The following is a 15,924-nucleotide window of genomic DNA, read 5'->3' as shown; positions in this document are numbered from 1 at the left end:
GCTTGCCAGACATCTGTACAAGCAAGCAGCCAAATGAAAGCGCTTGGTTAGATGCTGCGTCCTTTTGATCTGGTAAAAAAAAAAAAAACGCCTTTCCTATGAATATGAAACAGGAGTGGCACTTCATTACATCTGCTAAAAAGTAGCTCGCTCTGCTTGCAATCCAGAAATGACTTGCAAACGGGGACGGAATAGGAATTCTCCGAATTAGCATAGCTGCTTCTGCTGGAAATTGGGGCCACAATGGATGCTCAACTAACAGTGTGTGGCTGCCTATTCAAACATAAAAAATAAATAAGCCTTCATGGTGTTCGCCACTCGTCTGAAGGAGATTTCAGCAATAACAGTGCTGCAAATGCTAAAGACTATAAAAATGGCACCCATTACCCCCCTGCTTGGCACTCAGCATCAAGGTTTGGAAATGGGGGTTAAATCACCAAAAATTATTTCCAGGCGTGGCTACCGCTGCTGCTCACTGCTCCCCTCACCTCCCAGGGGGTGATCAAGGGTGATGGGTCAAATGCAGAGAATAATTTCGCCCCACCTACTGTGTGTGTGACAATCATTGGTACTTTAACTTTAACTTAAAAGTGCATTCAAAAACATCAAAGACACACATAAAAGAAGGGTTATAACGGATAAACTGTACGTAAAGCATGATGGTGCCTTGACACTGCCGGTCTGCAGCGATAGGCAGCACATTAATATTTCTCACCATCTGTGAATTATTACATTAACACGTTTGTTTTTTTTAAATCTGTAACTATTTAGCAGTGATGTGGTAATGTGCTAAGTGTGGCCCACCGTAAATTATGTATAGATTTGCAGCATACGTAAAATAAAGAAATATAATAAATAAGCTGTTTTTTTTATATATATATATATATATTTTTTTTTTTGCGACTTTGGTGTGCAAGTACATATGCATTCAGTTGTGTTTGTCCAACGGGACTTGCCGTAGTCAGGAAGTCCACCTAGTCTGCCATTGAGTTGAATGTGCCAGCCCTGTACTATAATGTCTTCGCCTGTAAGTATTGTACTCATAAGTAATTACCTGTTTAATTGTAACGTATGTATCACTTATATATTTAACTGTCAAATTTGGGGGTGTTAAAATCGAATTATAAAATTGCTAATGCTAACTAGTAGCATGGACATGGTGTATCCAACGTAGGTTAGCATCAAGCTAGCACTTTGCTTTTAGTTTACAATGTGACAAAAAGGTTATTTTGTAACTCATCTATATTATATTGACGTACTATATGACCTAACTATAATTCTACATGTTCAGTTTTACATTGTTTGAAGTAGAGACCCTTTCAAAGACTAAAGATTGTATTGACAACCAGTTAGTTGTCTGCTAAGCTAGCAAGAAAAGACATTTGCTGTTGGGTGGTTATACACTCAAAGTCCAGAGATAACTGTGCCATGTATGGACAACAAATATTGTTCAATCTGTATATTAATTTTTAATTTTTTTTTATTATAAACATTTTAAAAAAAATTATCACACAAAAAAATATTAAAACATAGCTCTCTTTTTGCTTTGTTTTAATTTTGTCATGCCTGTAAATCAGTTTAATGTTTGAGTTTATGTTTTGTTTTTGAACTCCTGGTTTTGTTTGTTTCCATAGTTACTCATTAGTTTCCACCTGGTCTCCATGTCATACCCCTGTCCTCAGCCTCACACCTGTTAGTAATCATCATCACAGTCATTATTTATACCATTCTGTTTCCGTCCTCGTCCTGGGAACTTTGCTTGTGTACTTGCTACATGCTTTACCTACCGGACTTTGTATCGAACCCTCAAGACCACGCACCTACCTTTCCTTGCCATGCTGATTATTGTTTTGACAACGCCACGTAAGATCTTGTTTGTATTTATGCCTTTGTGCAAGTTTTTGGTTTGTTTTGTACCATTGATAGTATATTTTGTTTATTTGTATATAGTCATGCCATTGGGCTGTTTTGTTTGGAGTTTAGTCCAGATTATTATCCGCCACTGAGTGTGGCCTTTGTTTTCTCTGTTTTTGTATTATAGTCTGTAAATAAATTAATTATGTACTTCAATTCACGCCTGGCTCGTCCCAAATTCCGTCTGCATCGAGGAAGCAAAACTAATCAAAGTCAGAGTCCTGACAAATTTGTTTCATATTTCTGTGTTCCTGTTCCCTTGTATACATAGCACGAATGAAGATATTAAATTTGACCATTATGGAAATAATTCATTATTGTGGTTGCAATATGTTAAACAGTATTTTAGCATATACTGAGACTTTGAACTTTTTAAACTGTTTTTAAATTTGTAACTATATATATATATATAGACAAATATATATATATATATTAAACTGTTTTTTAAATTTGTAACTATATATATATCAATCAATGTTTATTTATATAGCCCCAAATCACAAATGTCTCAAAGGACTGCACAAATCATTATGACTACAACATCCTCGGAAGAACCCACAATATATATATATATATATATATATATATATATATATATATATATATATATATATATATATATATATATATATATATATATATATATAGTTACAAATTTAAAAACAGTTTAGAAACAGTTTAAAATATATATATATATATATATATATATATGATGTGTGTATTTTACCTCTGTTTTAAATGTTTTTATTTTATTTTTCCTTTTCCTGTGTTTCTTTGTGGTGTACTGCCCTTTGTTTTTCAACTTTGGTTGTTTTTAAAGGGCTTTATAAATAAAGTTGGTATGGTATGGTATATTATTACACCAAATATTAGGAGCTGCTCCAAATAATTTGGCCCTCTTATGTACAGTCATGTAAAAAACGGTTCTGCAAACGTTTTGATGACTTTTCTCGACATGTGCTCATCAATCCCTTTAAAGATGCGATACCTACCATATTGTGTGGTAACATGGCTAAACACCCTACAGTTCAAGTGGATTGTTTTGTAGAAATGTCAAATCAATCTGATTTATGGGGTTACATTTTGGGATTTAAAGGGGAACATTATCACAATTTCAGAAGGGTTAAAACCAATAAAATCAGTTCCCAGTGGCTTATTTTATTTTTCGAAGTTTTTTTCAAAATTTTACCCGTCCTGGAATATCCCTAAAAAAAGCTTTAAAGTGCCTGATTTTCACTATTTGCGAAGCCACTGTCCATTTTCCTGTGACGTCACATAGCGATGCCAATACAAACAACGTGGCGGTTACCACAGCAAGATATAGCGACATTAGCTCTGATTCAGACTCGGATTTCAGCTGCTTAAGCGATTCAACAGATTACGCATGTATTAAAACAGATGGTTGGAGTATGGAGGCAGATAGCGAAACGAAATTGAAGAAGAAACTGAAGCTATTGAGCGAATTGCTATTGACGCTATTCGGCCATGCATGTCTGTCTTAGCATCGCCGGTAAAATGTGCAGCCCAAACAATCAGGACTTTCGCATTGACACTGGAGCAACTTAAATCCGTTGATTGCTAAGTGTTTGTTTCGCATTCAATGTGGGTGGAAGGAAATGCTGGATGTAAAAATAGTTTCAAATGTACATACAGCCAGCCTAAATAGCATGTTAGCATCGATTAGCTGGCATTCATGCCGCGATCAAATATGTCTGATTAGCACATAAGTCAACAACATCAACAAAACTCACCTTTGTGATTTCGCTGACTTTATCGTTGGGAATGCATCTGCTTTGAGTGTCGCAGGATATCCAGACATTCTTGTCATCTCTATCGTAGCATCGCCGGTAAAAACCAAACGAGGGACTTTCTCATCTCTTGACACTGGAGCAACTTAAATCCGTCGATTGGTATGTGTTTGTTTGGCATTAAATGTGGATGGAGGGAAAGGCTGGATACAAATATAGCTACAAATGAGGCATAATGCTGCAATATGTACATACAGCTAGCCTAAATAGCATGCTAATTGATGTACATTCTACGTAAATCAACTTGAATCCGTCCCCGATCGTGTTGTTACACACTCCGACAACACACCGACGAGGCATGATGTCTCCAAGGTACGGAAAACAGTCAAAAAAACGGAAAATAACAGAACTGATTTGACTTGCTGCGTGTAATGTGGTGGAGAAAATGGCGTTGACTACCTAGGTGACGTCACGTTCTGACGTCATCGCTCCAAGAGCGATAAATCGAAAGGCGTTTAATTTGCCAAAATTCACCCATTTAGAGTTCGGAAATCGGTTAAAAAAATATATGGTCTTTTTTCTGCAACATCAAGGTATATATTGACGCTTACATAGGTCTGGTGATAATGTTCCCCTTTAATAACAGCACCACCGTGCGGTGTTTGTCAGAAAAATACTAGCACAGACAACACAGTAGGGGTGCGTGTTTTGGCAAATGTTCAGCCATTTGTCTGCTGAGGTTAAGTAGCCGAAAAGTTAGCCTTCATGATTTTGTCTTGTATTGAATCTCAATGTGGCTGTACCTAATGCTTTGGCCAAGAGAGAGGATGCTAAGAATTTAGGCAACAACGCCTCTTCTCCCTGTCTATTTAATGCGTGACGTCTTCATGGTGGTCTATACTATAGTACGCCATGAACTATTCCCATGGATTATTTTGCAGCTTCATTAAGTCTTAAAGGGGCTCTTAAGGTTACGACTGCTTCTTCACGGTCATTCGTCTCAGTCCTCTGACTGAACCCGCCGCTGCTAAAAAGTGGACGCAGAAAGGGAAAATACCTGGATAAATTATCTGCATGTAAGACAATGTAGTGCTGTTGATTATCACCACAATTTGAACTGTAAATAATAATAAAGGTGCTACAGTACAAGGACGTGTTACAGCTTAACACAACGTATGTCTCTACCTGACATTTAATACTGTAAGACTAAATATGTGTTAGGATTCAGAGAAACCCAAGTCCAACCCAGTTTTGTAAGGCCAATAGAACCAGCTTAGTTGAAAATGACCAACTAGAATAAACAGAATTAGGTTGAACACAACGTACCACATTTGGATTAAGTGATATACTGTAGTACCAGGTTTTACTGGGATATAAACTGACCGTCCTTTGCAAAAAAAACCTACCCTACAGAGCCAGTACCAAGCCAACAAGACCATGATTGTGTTAGACTGTACATACCTACCGTATTTTCTTGAATTGCCGCCGGGGAGCTAATTAATTTAAAACCTCTTCTCACTCCTGCGCTTACCAAAGGCATGCGGTAAAAGTAAGAATGCGCTAATTATTTTAAAACCTCTTCTCACTCCGGCACCTACCAAAGGCAAGCAGTTAAAAATTGAGTGTGATGTATGAATACCATCATGAAAAGCACATTTGATTAAAAAAAAAAAAACATTATTATGGTCTTACCTTTACTTATAAATATAGTCCATGCCAGCTCCTTCTGATCAAAATCATCGATAACTTGTTTATATAAGTCCTCCTGATCTTTCTTCAGTTTTAAAAGTCTCTCTTTCTCGATGGAGATCTTCCTTTATTACCTCCTGCTTCGATTGAAAGTCCAGTTTAGAAAACTGCTATCAGAAGGTCCGTCATATATGTCCCAGCATTAATAACGTGACTCACTGTGACTTCTTCCGCAGCCGAGTAGTCGCAAGAAGGATCCTTACCGCCCTCTACCACCAGGAGGCGGGAGTCATTTAATGACTCATATTGGACACACGCAGCTACGGTATTGTGACGGTCTCAAGCCGTCGTCTTGCGGGTTCCCAGGACCACTAAGGAAGGACATGGCTTGAGCAGTTTGACTTTGTTTATTTTTCAATAAAACCTCAGTCCAGGTCGCTCTTCCGCTCCTCCTCTCCACTCGCTTGCCGTCTCCTCGCCGCCATCTTGGGCCGGGCTCCAGCATGGCCTGCCTCTCTATCGGACTGTCGGCTCCACCTCTCCACAGGTACCGGTATATTAATAAAACTTGGCTGCTTACTGTTCTTTTTAGCATACCGGTATTCAACAGCTTGGACCTTAAAGCCTACTGAATAGCTGTTAATCTTCTTCCCTTTATGCCATTTCAAATTACCGGTATTGAAATCAGCCTCCTCCATTTTGAAAATGATGACAGAGGAAGTGTCACTCGTGACGTCACAAGTTTGACCCGGCGGTAATACTAAGCATGTGCTAATTATTTTGCGAAGCGAGTTTGACCCGGCAGTTATTCAAGGCGGGTGCATAGTATATGCCCAGCGGCAATTCAAGGACATACGGTAGTTCCAAATGTGTTTTCTTTGTTTCCTTGATACAGTACATACAGAACCAAAAACAAACTTGCGATAGGTGAACCAGAACCGGGTCCAACCTGAAAGGACGAAGCTTGGATTGACCCTTACAGAACCTGGCACTGCCTATAGAGACCACACTTGTGGTATAGTATCAAATCTGACCTAAAAGAACAAAACTTGTCCGATGCAGTACAGAACTATGTGATGACCAAACTTGCGTTAAAACCTGTGTTATGTCCTACAGAACAGAGTACAACAAAAACGGACATAGCCTTGCAGAACATGGCTTGACTCACAGAGACCACACGTGGTACTTAAGCAGATCTGACCCAAAAGAACAAAACTTGTCCAAAGCAAAATAGAACCAGGCTCTGACCAAACATGAGTTAGGTCATACAAGTTCCAAACATATGGTCGGCTGAAGAAAGCCAGGTTTGAATCAAACTTTGTGTATGAAATACCGAACCAGGTCTGAATGAAAACAACCACGTCTGTGTTAAACCTACACAGACCTAGGTTCAACCGATAAGAAACAAACGTGTGCTTAGACCAAGGTCTAAGTGATTTTAGGCAATACAAAACCAAGTCCAACCCAAAAGAAGACTCTGCTAATTTGCTTCGACCCAAAAGAGCCACCTTTGTGGTATAGACCAGGTATGTTAGTAACCAGGTCTAGACTTAAAGGATCAATGTTGTGTTTTTACATAATCTGGTAGTGCCATCAGCATATACAATAAATTTGACCATTGCCATGACAAATCAGCAGTGCCCTGTGGGTGTGACTTACGGTAGAAGACGTATTCGGTGTAGCTGGACCAGATCTTGTCCTCAGTGTGCTGGCTGACAAACGAGGCTGTCACTGATGAGTTGCAGGCCACCATTTGGAAGCCGCACTCTGACAGCATGTCGAAGGCTCTCTCCAGGTGTTTGAACTTCAGGTAGAACCTGGATGTGTAGCGATCCGGGGTCCGGTTCGGGTCCCGGCTCTCATTCAAGGTCTCTCCGAAGACCTCTTTAGCCAGGGCCACACGTCCGCAGATGAGGATCCGGGGGACTCTGCGGAACTTTGCATCACTCTGAGCCTCTCGTCCTGTCGTGCATGAGCCTCGGTAGCCCACAGTGATGAAGCCGCTCTTCCGATCTGCGGGGACCAAGGACGGTGGCGGGCACAGGCGGGGGTCACTATCTTCATGGTCGCTGTGGAAGAAGTCATCCGGGCTGTGCTTCACCTCGTCGGGGGTGAGCAGCTTAACTAAGTCTGGGAGCTGGAAGTACTCTGCCTCCTTCTTGAGCCGCCCCTTCTCCGGGAAGTGGTCTGGGAGAACAACTTGCTTGTCCCGGAGGTAGTCCAGCACATAGCGGAACAGAAAGCCATCCCGGTCTATGAAAAAACGACCTTTGGGGTCTCGGGCCAAATCGTTAGAGGCGTCCTTCCTGGCGAACAACGTGGCGAGCAGCGAACTGGGAGTACCCACCAGAGTGGAGTACCGAGTGTAGTAAACCTGGCCGCCCACGTTTAGCTCCAGAACGTCGGGGAAACTGTTTTGGACTGACGCCTGCTCCTTGGGGTTAGTTCTGCAGTTCACACTGAGGGCCATAGTGGTGGAAAGCTGCGAGGGAACCTTTCAGGAATGTTGTGTAAAAAAGATGGAAAGGCAAAAGTTCCCGAAAGATGCTGACATCATCCATCCATCACCTTGCAGTCAGGATGTCCCTTCAGCAAGAAAAGAATAGAAAAAACACCTGAAAGATGCAAGCAATCACAGCTTGGGAACGATCCAGAGCACATTAAAAGGTTCTGTCGGTGCCATCCTGACCAGAACCAGAAGAGGAACCCAGTTGCATTAAAAACAATAGAAAGAAAACTTCATGTGAAAACTTAAGGTCCGGCTTCTCCCAGCTTCCAGTGAAGAACTTGGAACACACAAGACTATTTGTCAAATCTCCTGCAGCCTCATAAAAAGATTTGTTGTCATTAAATGATAGAATATAAATGTTTTCTGAAAAGGAGAGGACGCAAGATAGGTGCTTTTACCAGAGCGCTGTCCGCGGTTCTGATACACCGAGCCCCCCTTACTCTCTTGCTTCCCTCAGCCCTCCCCTCCTCCCAGCTCGCCCCGCCCCTTCTCCCACAGAGCAGGGTGGTGCCTTCAGTTCTCTGTGGACGTCACTCCCACTGATGTGGAATGTGCTTCTGTCTTCACCATTAATCCAAATGATTCTGTTCACGTTATGGACACACATTTGTCAGTATTTGTGTGTGTGTGTTTGTGCGCGTGGACACAACCTTTAATATTTATCTGGTACTCTGCTGTGTTCTCACACATTACAGTAAATAACCGGTGCGCTGTTTGCCTGGTAACGTCAGCAACAGCGTCCTCCTGTGTCCGTACACGCAAACAGCGGCTTTATAAACTGCGTCCAAAGCTGTTCGGATCAATTAAGTTTAATTTTTAATTGCAGCTGTTAGTCAGCACAAACAATTAAATGCTCATCGAAGGTAATTTTACTGTGTACACTTGAACACAACAGCGGGTGCATTTAATGAATAGAACTCCCCAATAACCACTTGCGATTGACACCGTCAGAGAGGTATTTGTGGTACTTTTTTGAGTCTGTTGCCATTTTTAGCCTACCATTTTCAAATCGTTATTTAATCGTTTTTTTTTTTTGTAAGATAAGTGAGTTCTCCTATTTAGCGTTACTATTTCCAATTTGTTAGATACAAAAGTTGTTTTTATTTTTTTTAAAGAGCATTAAAAATGACTAATCTTTACTACAAATGTATTGGATTTTGTCACTCAATGAAATAATACCATCATGTACCTTATTAATAATGGTCGGGATAAAAAAATGAGGAAAAAGTGTTTTCTATGATTTTTTGTTTTTTAAGCATATATATATATATATATATATATATATATATATATATATATATATATATATATATATATATATATATATATATATATATATATATATATATATATATATATATATATATATATATATATATATATACATACACATATGTATATATATACACATATATAATACATATATATATGTATATATACACATATATGTGTATATGTATTTATACAGTATATATATATATATGTATATATACTATATGTGTGTGCATATATATATATATATATATATATATATATATATATATATATATATATATTCATCCATTTCCCACCGCATATACCCTTTTGGGGTCGCAGGGGGCGCTGGCACCTATCTCAGCTACAATCGGGCGTAAGGCCGCTACACCCTGGACAAGTCGCCACCTCATCGCAGGGCCAACACAGATAGACAGACAACATTCACATATACATATATATATATATATATATATATATATATATATATATATATATATATATATATATATATATATATATATATATATATATATATATATATATATATATATATATATATATATATATATATATATATATATATATATATATATATATATAAAATAAATATATATATATATATATATATATATAGATAGATATATATATATATATATATACATATATATATATATATATATATATATATATATATATATACATATATATATATATATATATATATATATATATATATATATATGCATGTATATATACATATGTGTATATGTATATATGTATCTATATAAACTGTATTGCCAAAAGTATTTGGCCACCCATCCAAATGATGGGAATCAGGTGTCCCAATTACTTGGCCTGGCCACAGGTGTATGAAATCAAGCACTTAGGCATGGAAATTGTTCCTACAAACATTTGTGAAAGAATGGGCCGCCCTCAGTGATTTCCATCGTGTCACTGTCATAGGATGCCACCTGTGCAACAAATCCAGTGGTGAAATGTGCTTGCTCTTAAATATTCCAAAGTCAACTGTCGGCTTTATTATGAGAAAATGGAAGAGTTTGGGAACAACAGCAACTCAGCCACAAAGTGGTAGACCATGCAAACTGACAGAGAGGGGTCAGCGGATGCTGAAGCGCATAGTGCAAAGAGGCCGCCAACTTTCTGCACAGTCAGTTGCTACAGAGCTCCAAACTTCATGTGACCTTCCAATTAGCCCACCTACAGCACGCAGAGAGCTTCATGGAATGGGTTTCCAGGGCGGACCAGCTGCATCTAAGCCATACATCACCAAGTCCAATGCAAAGTGTCAGATGCAGTGGTATAAAGCACATCGCCACTGGACTCTAGAGCAGTGGAGACGCGTTCTCTGGAGTGATGAATCACGCTTTAACATCTGGCAATCTGATGGACGAGTCAGGGTTTGGAGGTTGCCAGGAGAACGGTACATTTTGGACTGGACTGTGCAGAGTGTGAAATTTGGTGGAGGAGGACTTATGGTGTGGGGTTGTTTTTCAGGAGTTGGGCTTGGCCCCTTAATTCCAGTGAATGGAACTTGAAGTGAAAGGTGTGTCTTAATGAAAATTAAACAATGGATGTCCGCTAACTTTTTGCAGCTCAACTCTAAGAAAATGGAAATGCTGATTATCATGGATAACAGAGTCTGGTGTGGATGAACTTGACTGGCCTGAACAGAGTCCTGACCTGAACCCGACAGAACACTTTTGGGATGAATTAGAACGGAGACTGAGAGCCAGGTTTTTCCGATCAACATTAGTGTGCGACCTCACCAATGCGCTTTTGGAAGAATTCCTATAAACACACTCCGCAACCTTGTGGACAGCTTTTCCAGAAGAGTTAAAGCTGTAATAGCTGCAAAAGGTGGACCGACATTATATTGAACCCTATAGGTTAGGAATGGGGTGGCACTTCCAGTTCTTATGTGAGTCAAGGCAGGTGGCCAAATACTTTTGGCAATATAGTATATATATATATATATATATATATATATATATATATATTAGGAGTGGGCAAATTAATGCGTTAATTACGAGTTAACTCATCAATCTATTAACGCCGACAATTATTTTATCGCACATTTGCTTATGTTGTTTACATGCTTTTATTTTGTTAACGCCTTTTCTTAACAAGATGGCGTCGCCCGGACGGGCTTCGACGTCGAGGGGCTCTTGGTAAAGATGGAACATTTTGGAAAAATACCGGACAATTCTGCAGATTTCATGGCTGGCTTTCAGCGTGGTCACTCCGGGATCACTTACGACCGCCAGACAATTCTGAATGTGGATAGATCGGGCCGTTTTGGACTGAATGACGCGTGCTTGCTAGACCGGCTAGCTAGCATGGGAATACTTTGCCGGCTACATCCAGCGGCCTGTGAAGCAGCGGAGTATATGTGTTGTCTGTCTATTTATGAATAATGCAGACGAGGAGTGTTGGCTGAGTTCTTAACGTTTGCTTTCAGAGCGTGCATATCACAACATACAAAATGCCGTCATGGCGACACAACCTATACCGGGCTACCGCGGATGCTCGTCACTCCTGTTGCATGCTGGGTAGGGTAGTTCTTTTATTCCCTGGCTCATAACATCACAATATAGTACCATGTATATGCGCTCAGTTTATCAAAGCACCAAGCAAACAATCGGAAAATTCCCATCATATCAATTCCTAGATATGGTCATAATTATTTTAAGTGCACTACGCAGAATAAACACAACATTATTAATATTGATACTACGGATAATTTGATCAAAAATTCCCTAAAACAGCCCACTACCTATAATATAGGTTTTTTAAACATAAGATCCCTGATAAAAAAAATGTTTCTGCTGTTACCTCAGAAATTGCCTGTTCAGATGTTATGATTGTGGCTCAGAGATTTGTATGTAGATTATATTTATTTTCCATAACAAACAGGATAAATTAAATACCCTGGCAGTGGTAGTAATAAGCTTAAATGTTTGTATTTACATTTTTTGAGTTGATTTTCATAAAATATGCTATTTAACTGCTACTGTTTAACAAGGACTGATTTAAATTGTGTTTGCACAACAAATGTTTTGGCGCTTTTGTTCATGTGGGGGAATATTCCAATAAAGGTGCACTACACACTACTTTTGAATTCATTATTGGGCTTTGCATATACAATGCAGTTAATCGCGATTAATCAGAGAAATAGTGCGATTAACTTCGATTAAAATGTTTAATCGTTTTTATCAGGGATCTTATGTTTAAAAAACCTATATTATAGGTAGTGGGCTGTTTTAGGGAATTTTTAATCAAATTATCCGTAGTAGCAATATTACTAATGTTGTGTTTATTCTGCCTAGTGCACATAAAATAATTATGACCATATCTAGGAATTGATATGATGGAAATGTTCCGATTGTTTGCTTGGTGCTTTGATAAACTGAACGCATATACATGGTACTATATTGTGATGTTATGAGCCAGGGGAAAAAAGAACTACCCTACCCAGCATGCAACAGGAGTGACGAGCATGCGCGGTAGCCCGGTATAGGCTGTGTCGCCATGACGGCATCTTGTATGTTGTGATATGCACGCTCTGAAAGCAAATGTTAAGAACTCAGCCAACACGCCTCGTCTGCATTATTCATAAATAGACAGACAACACATATACTCCGCTGCTTCACAGGCCGCTGGATGTAGCCGGCAAAGTATTCCCATGCTAGCTAGCCGGTCTAGCAAGCACGCGTCATTCAGTCCAAAACGGCCCGATCTATCCACATTCAGAATTGTCTGGCGGTCGTAAGTGATCCCGGAGTGACCACGCTGTAAGCCAGCCATGAAATTTGCAGAATTGTCCGGTATTTTTGCCAAATGTTCCATCTTTACCAAGAGCCCCTCCACGCCAAAGCCCATCCGGGCGCTGCCATCTTGTTAAGAAAAGGCGTTAACAAAATAAAAGCATGTAAACAACATACGCAAATGTGCGATAAAATAACTGTCGGCGTTAATAGATTGATGAGTTAACTCGTAATTAACGCATTAATTTGCCCACCCCTAATATATATATATATATATATATATATATATATATATATATATATATATATATATATATATATATATATATATATATATACATATATATATATATATATATATATATATATATATATATATATATATATATATATATATATATATATATACATATATATATATATATATATATATATATATATATACATATATATCTCCATCCCTTTTCTACCGCTTGACCCTCTTGTGGTTGCGGGGGTGCTGGACACTATCCCAGCTGCACTCGGGCTGAAGGCGGGGTACACCCTGGACAAATCGCCACCTATGTATACATCATATATACGTATACATCAATACATAACGTTTAAGTTTCTATCACAACTGAGCTTTAAAAGCGCACAATTTCTAATAGAGATTGAGATTATGTACAGGAAATTAATGAAATAATGTAATGCTGTATGTTTATGATTTAAACATAATTGGGGTTTAAAAAAATAATAATTACAACTCTGTTTTAAAAAGTGGTTTCTATAAAATTTATATTCAAAGATTTGCATTGTCCAAAAAAATGTATATATAACATTTAAGTTTTGATCACGAATTAGCTCTATAAAGGCCTAATTTCTAATAGAGGTCATAGAGATCAATAGAGATCAGTCGAGATAATGCCATCTTGTTTTATATTAGTATTTGTAAAGTAATTGCTGCGTTGCATATGACTTCATAATTCATATGATGGTCAAGCAGCTTGAACGTAGCATTAAAACAAGCAAGAGTGAGTCTAGAGTTTGAGCAGAAAATGTCACATTGCTCTTCTGTTCTTGGGGGTTTCAGTCGTTCTAATAGAGAGATAGGAAATAGTTTTCATAGAGTCCTGAAAGTACTGACTCCTAAAGGAAAAAAAGTCAGGAAAAAACGAAAGTGCGTGGAAGGAAATGGCTCTTAAAAATATTACTTTCCTTATGTGGAATAATGTTGGACCTTGCTTGTGTCTACAGCATGAATTGATTAACGTGGACCCCGACTTAAACAAGTTGAAAAACTTATTCGGGTGTTACCATTTAGTGGTCAATTGTACAGAATATGTACTGTACTGTGCAATCTACTAATAAAAGTATCAATCAATCAATCAATCAAGCAATCACTTTGTAAAATGTTTGTTCGAACATTTGAATTGTTTGAGAAATTTTCTGTGATGCAATCGAGTTTGTTCTCTACTATATTTGTAGTGTTTGAGAGCAAAACTAAAGGTAAATAAATGACAATAGATCACATTAGTTTGTATTATTTTGTGGTTGTTATGCCTATATATAACTAGAAAGACCTGCTTGTGCAAATAACCTAACGTCATGTTAAGTCTTAGTAATAAATATTGTGATTGTTGGTCCAATCCACCATATATTCCATCTCGATTTTCATAACAGAAACTAAAAGCTTAGTTGTTGTTGTGCAGGAAAGACAGGTGCTTTATTTGACTCGGATGACCACATTATAGCATCTTTGCTATTTGTTAACATCAACAACATATTTTTAAAATAGATGAATAAATCTCTTTTAGGCTCAACAGCATATACTGAATCTTGATATCGTTAGCACAGATTCATGCTTAACAACAAGGCCACATACAGCTAAATAACAAGAAAAAATATGAACTTCACACCATAATAACAACTGCAGACATGAATTGTAGATGAGACTAATATTTGTAGCAGGAAATCAACCTCAAACAAACATATCCTTTTTCTCATTAGTGTCACAATCACAGCAGCAGAACACTCGTTATGTCAATGAAATACTTTACTTAGCCATGCACGAATAAGTCCAACTTTGTAATTTTACGGATAAATGCTTTATTTGTGGACCCCTCAGATGTAAAGACCTGGTGTGCCTCCAATTGTTTCTTCTTCAAGTACCGTGAGTATCAAATGAAGTTAGGATGTAGCAAGCAGTACCTTATGGTAATGATAAATGCTTTAAATCTTTCAAAAAATATATTTCTTAAAAAGTTTAAAAATCCACTTCATCCCATTTTAAATATTTTTTTCATAATTACTTTAATTTTTGCGTCTAAAGCTTTCAAAATACGCCCAAATTTGCCCTGAATAAACAGTGGCCTAATGGGGTTTAGACCCTCGCCTGAAACCCAGAAGTGCTTCTAGTTCACGTGATTGCAACCCAGCAATTGGGATAAGAATATGTGAAAAAAAATAATTGTTTCGTATGAACCTTCAGTTTTTTAAGGGATGTATTGTTCATAAATACCCCGTGATAAATACCGTATTTTCCGGACCATAGGGCGCACTGGATTATAAGGCGCACTGCCGATGAATGGTCCATTTTAAGGCCGTTGCTTATATATATAGCGCACCGGATTATAGGCCGCATTAAAGGAGTCATATTATTTATTTATTTTTCATAAATTGATAAACTTCCTTGTGGTCTACATAACATGTAATGGTGGTTCTTTGGTCAAAATGTTGCATAGATTATGTATTACAGATCATCTTCAAGCAGCTTTCTGACAGTCGCTTCCGGTTGCGCCGTTTTGTGGGCCGTCTTATTTACGTGGCTCACCTTCGGCAGCATCTTCTCCCTGTCTTCTTTGTTGTAGCGGTGTAGCGTAAAAGGACGGGACTGGAAGAAGTGTCAAATTATGGAGCTAACTGTTTTAATGACATTCAGACTTTACCTAAATCAATAACGGAGCAGCATCTTCTCATCCTGAAACAACAACATCCATGAAAAACCGTCCAACCGGAAGTTAAATAACTAAAGTTCCTTGGC

The 15,924-nt window shown here is 38.2% G+C and overlaps 2 protein-coding genes across 2 annotated transcripts in view; one reads left to right on the top strand and one right to left on the bottom strand.

The window, feature by feature from the left end:
• Window positions 1–8,260, bottom strand: part of LOC133551683 (BTB/POZ domain-containing protein KCTD16-like) — a 214,704-nt gene extending 206,444 nt beyond the window's left edge. The window contains exon 1 of the mRNA XM_061898654.1: window positions 7,011–8,260. Coding sequence (XP_061754638.1) covers window positions 7,011–7,821 — 811 coding nt within the window. The 5' untranslated portion in view covers window positions 7,822–8,260. The remainder of the gene's footprint in view (window positions 1–7,010) is intronic.
• Window positions 1–15,924, top strand: part of LOC133551686 (fibroblast growth factor 1-like) — an 819,097-nt gene that overhangs the window by 305,026 nt on the left and 498,147 nt on the right. The gene's annotated exons all lie outside the window — the stretch shown is intronic.

Source organism: Nerophis ophidion, linkage group LG04 (assembly GCF_033978795.1).
Source record: "Nerophis ophidion isolate RoL-2023_Sa linkage group LG04, RoL_Noph_v1.0, whole genome shotgun sequence".
Taxonomy (NCBI): Eukaryota; Metazoa; Chordata; class Actinopteri; order Syngnathiformes; family Syngnathidae; genus Nerophis; species Nerophis ophidion.
This window is presented reverse-complemented; position numbering and strand designations above follow the sequence as displayed.